Source organism: Salmo trutta, chromosome 34, assembly GCF_901001165.1.
Source record: "Salmo trutta chromosome 34, fSalTru1.1, whole genome shotgun sequence".
Lineage (NCBI taxonomy): Eukaryota > Metazoa > Chordata > Actinopteri > Salmoniformes > Salmonidae > Salmo > Salmo trutta.
Window position 1 is genome coordinate 37555669 of NC_042990.1, and position 2037 is coordinate 37557705.

At 40.5% G+C, this 2037-nt stretch overlaps 1 protein-coding gene across 1 annotated transcript in view; it reads right to left on the reverse strand.

The window, feature by feature from the left end:
• Positions 1–1133: 1133 nt before the first annotated feature.
• Positions 1134–2037, reverse strand: part of tnfa (tumor necrosis factor a (TNF superfamily, member 2)) — a 3193-nt gene continuing 2289 nt past the window's right edge. Inside the window, exon 4 of the mRNA XM_029732815.1 lies at positions 1134–1768. Within this exon, the coding sequence (XP_029588675.1) occupies positions 1296–1768 (473 nt within the window). The 3' untranslated portion in view covers positions 1134–1295. The remainder of the gene's footprint in view (positions 1769–2037) is intronic.

The following is a 2037-nucleotide window of genomic DNA, read 5'->3' on the forward strand; positions in this document are numbered from 1 at the left end:
AGAACTGATTCACATGCAATAAATGTTTTTTCTTTTTTTTTTTCTTTTGCATTTTATTGAGATATTCAATTCAACAACAATACTGTAGTTAAATAAATACATTTATACTATTAAATTACTCTTTAAAATGTAGAAATATAAAAGGCAATTAAATAACAACAATTAGGTATTAGATACTTCAAATCAGTTAAATTAAATAAATTATTTCAAATGTAATTTAAATAGCAATTTATACAATATATACCCTTAGTGGCTCCCGAGTGGGCAGCGGTCTACGGCACTGCATCTCAGTGCTAGAGGCGTCACTACAGGCACCCTGGTTCGATTCCAGGCTGTATCACAACCCGGCTGTGATTGGGAGTCCCATATAGCGGAGCACAATTAGCTCGCTGTCGTCTGGGTTAGGGGAAGGTTTGGCCGAGGGGGTAGGCCGTCATTGTAAATAAGAATTTGTTCTTAACTGACTTGCCTAGTTAAATAAAGGTTAAATAATAAATACAGACAACAATACAAGTATAATTAACTAAAACATAATGATAAATATATTAATAAAATAGAAATAAATAATGACTTCAGAACCAATTAGAAATTACATTGACTTCTCAATATGAGACATTTGACCGATGTAGTGGCACATTCACAATGCTTCAATACATTGACTCACACTGTATGTCAGAATTCCTTCAGATAGTAGAATATACATATATATATATAGTGTGGGTTGGTGTATGTGCTGTGGATGGTAGTTCAGCATTAGCATCATAGAAATGTACTGTCATGGTAACACCATGGCAACACATTTGTTATACAATAAACCCCAAGTATATATCAATAAACTGCTACAGTTTAGATAGATTGGTATAATTTCTCTAGCCTGGTTCCAGATCAGCTTGTACTCTTGCCTACATCATGCTGTCATGCAAGCCAATGTTTGGCATGGCAAGGAGTGGCAAGAAGTAGCATGACGGCACAAACAGACGGGTTCCCAGGCTATAATTCCTAATCTTTGACAGAAGAGTAAAGAAAATGCATTGGCTTTAACACGAAACAACACAATGCCTTAACATCAGTCAACTTCAGTAGATGAAACGGCCCTGACTCCTATCAGTTAACCTTCCATTATTCTCTTCTTCAGCTGTCTAATCCCTCCGACTGTATGAACCTTTCCCTCACACTGAGGCTACGTCCCAAATGGCACCCTATTCCCTATATAGTGCACCCATAGTTAAAGTATAGGGCAAAGGGTGGCATTTGGGACGTAGCCTTCCTCTCTATCGTCAGCCATTTTGTCTGTCTCACAAGGCGAACACGCCAAAAAAGTTCTTCCCAGCACCATTCTCCAGATGTGGCAAAAGCCTGTTCTCTGTGACTGTCCGGAGCTGGTCTCCTTTCTCCAGGTTGAACACTGCTCCCATGTACACTGCATTATACCACTTTCCTTCGCTCGCCTCGCTGTTGGACGACTTCTTACACACGGTGCGTACGGAGTTGAGCAGCGTCTGGTACTCCTTGCTGTCAGCGCTGCCGTAGCTTGGGGACCAGCGCTTGACCGTGTTACTCAGGTGAACCATCTCCTGGTTGTTAGGATGCTTTGGGTTGACCTTGCAACTGACGTGGAAAGAGACCTGGCTATAGACGAAGTATAGGCCCGTCTGGGGGATCACAATCTCGTTGTTGTTGAGTTTAAGACCCCCCTGTGAGAATCCCTGGCCCTCGTCGTCTGTCCACTCCACTGCGGTCTTGTATTTTCCACTGCTGTTGTATTCACCTGGGAGAAGAGAGAGAGAGAGGTTAACATAGGAAATAATGAATCTCTTCCAAGGACCACATTGGAAATAAATACATGCATTTAACGCTTGTATGTGATTTCCTTTGGGGTTCTTTGTACTTTTAATTTGTTTTTAACTGTACAAATTGTTTTAACCCCAAAAAGAAATAAAATCAGAGTGGTTGAGATGCAGTGGTTGGACATGAATATAATTGACTGTAGATATTGACTGATTGAGCACTACGACACACCATCTCTATTGAGACAAG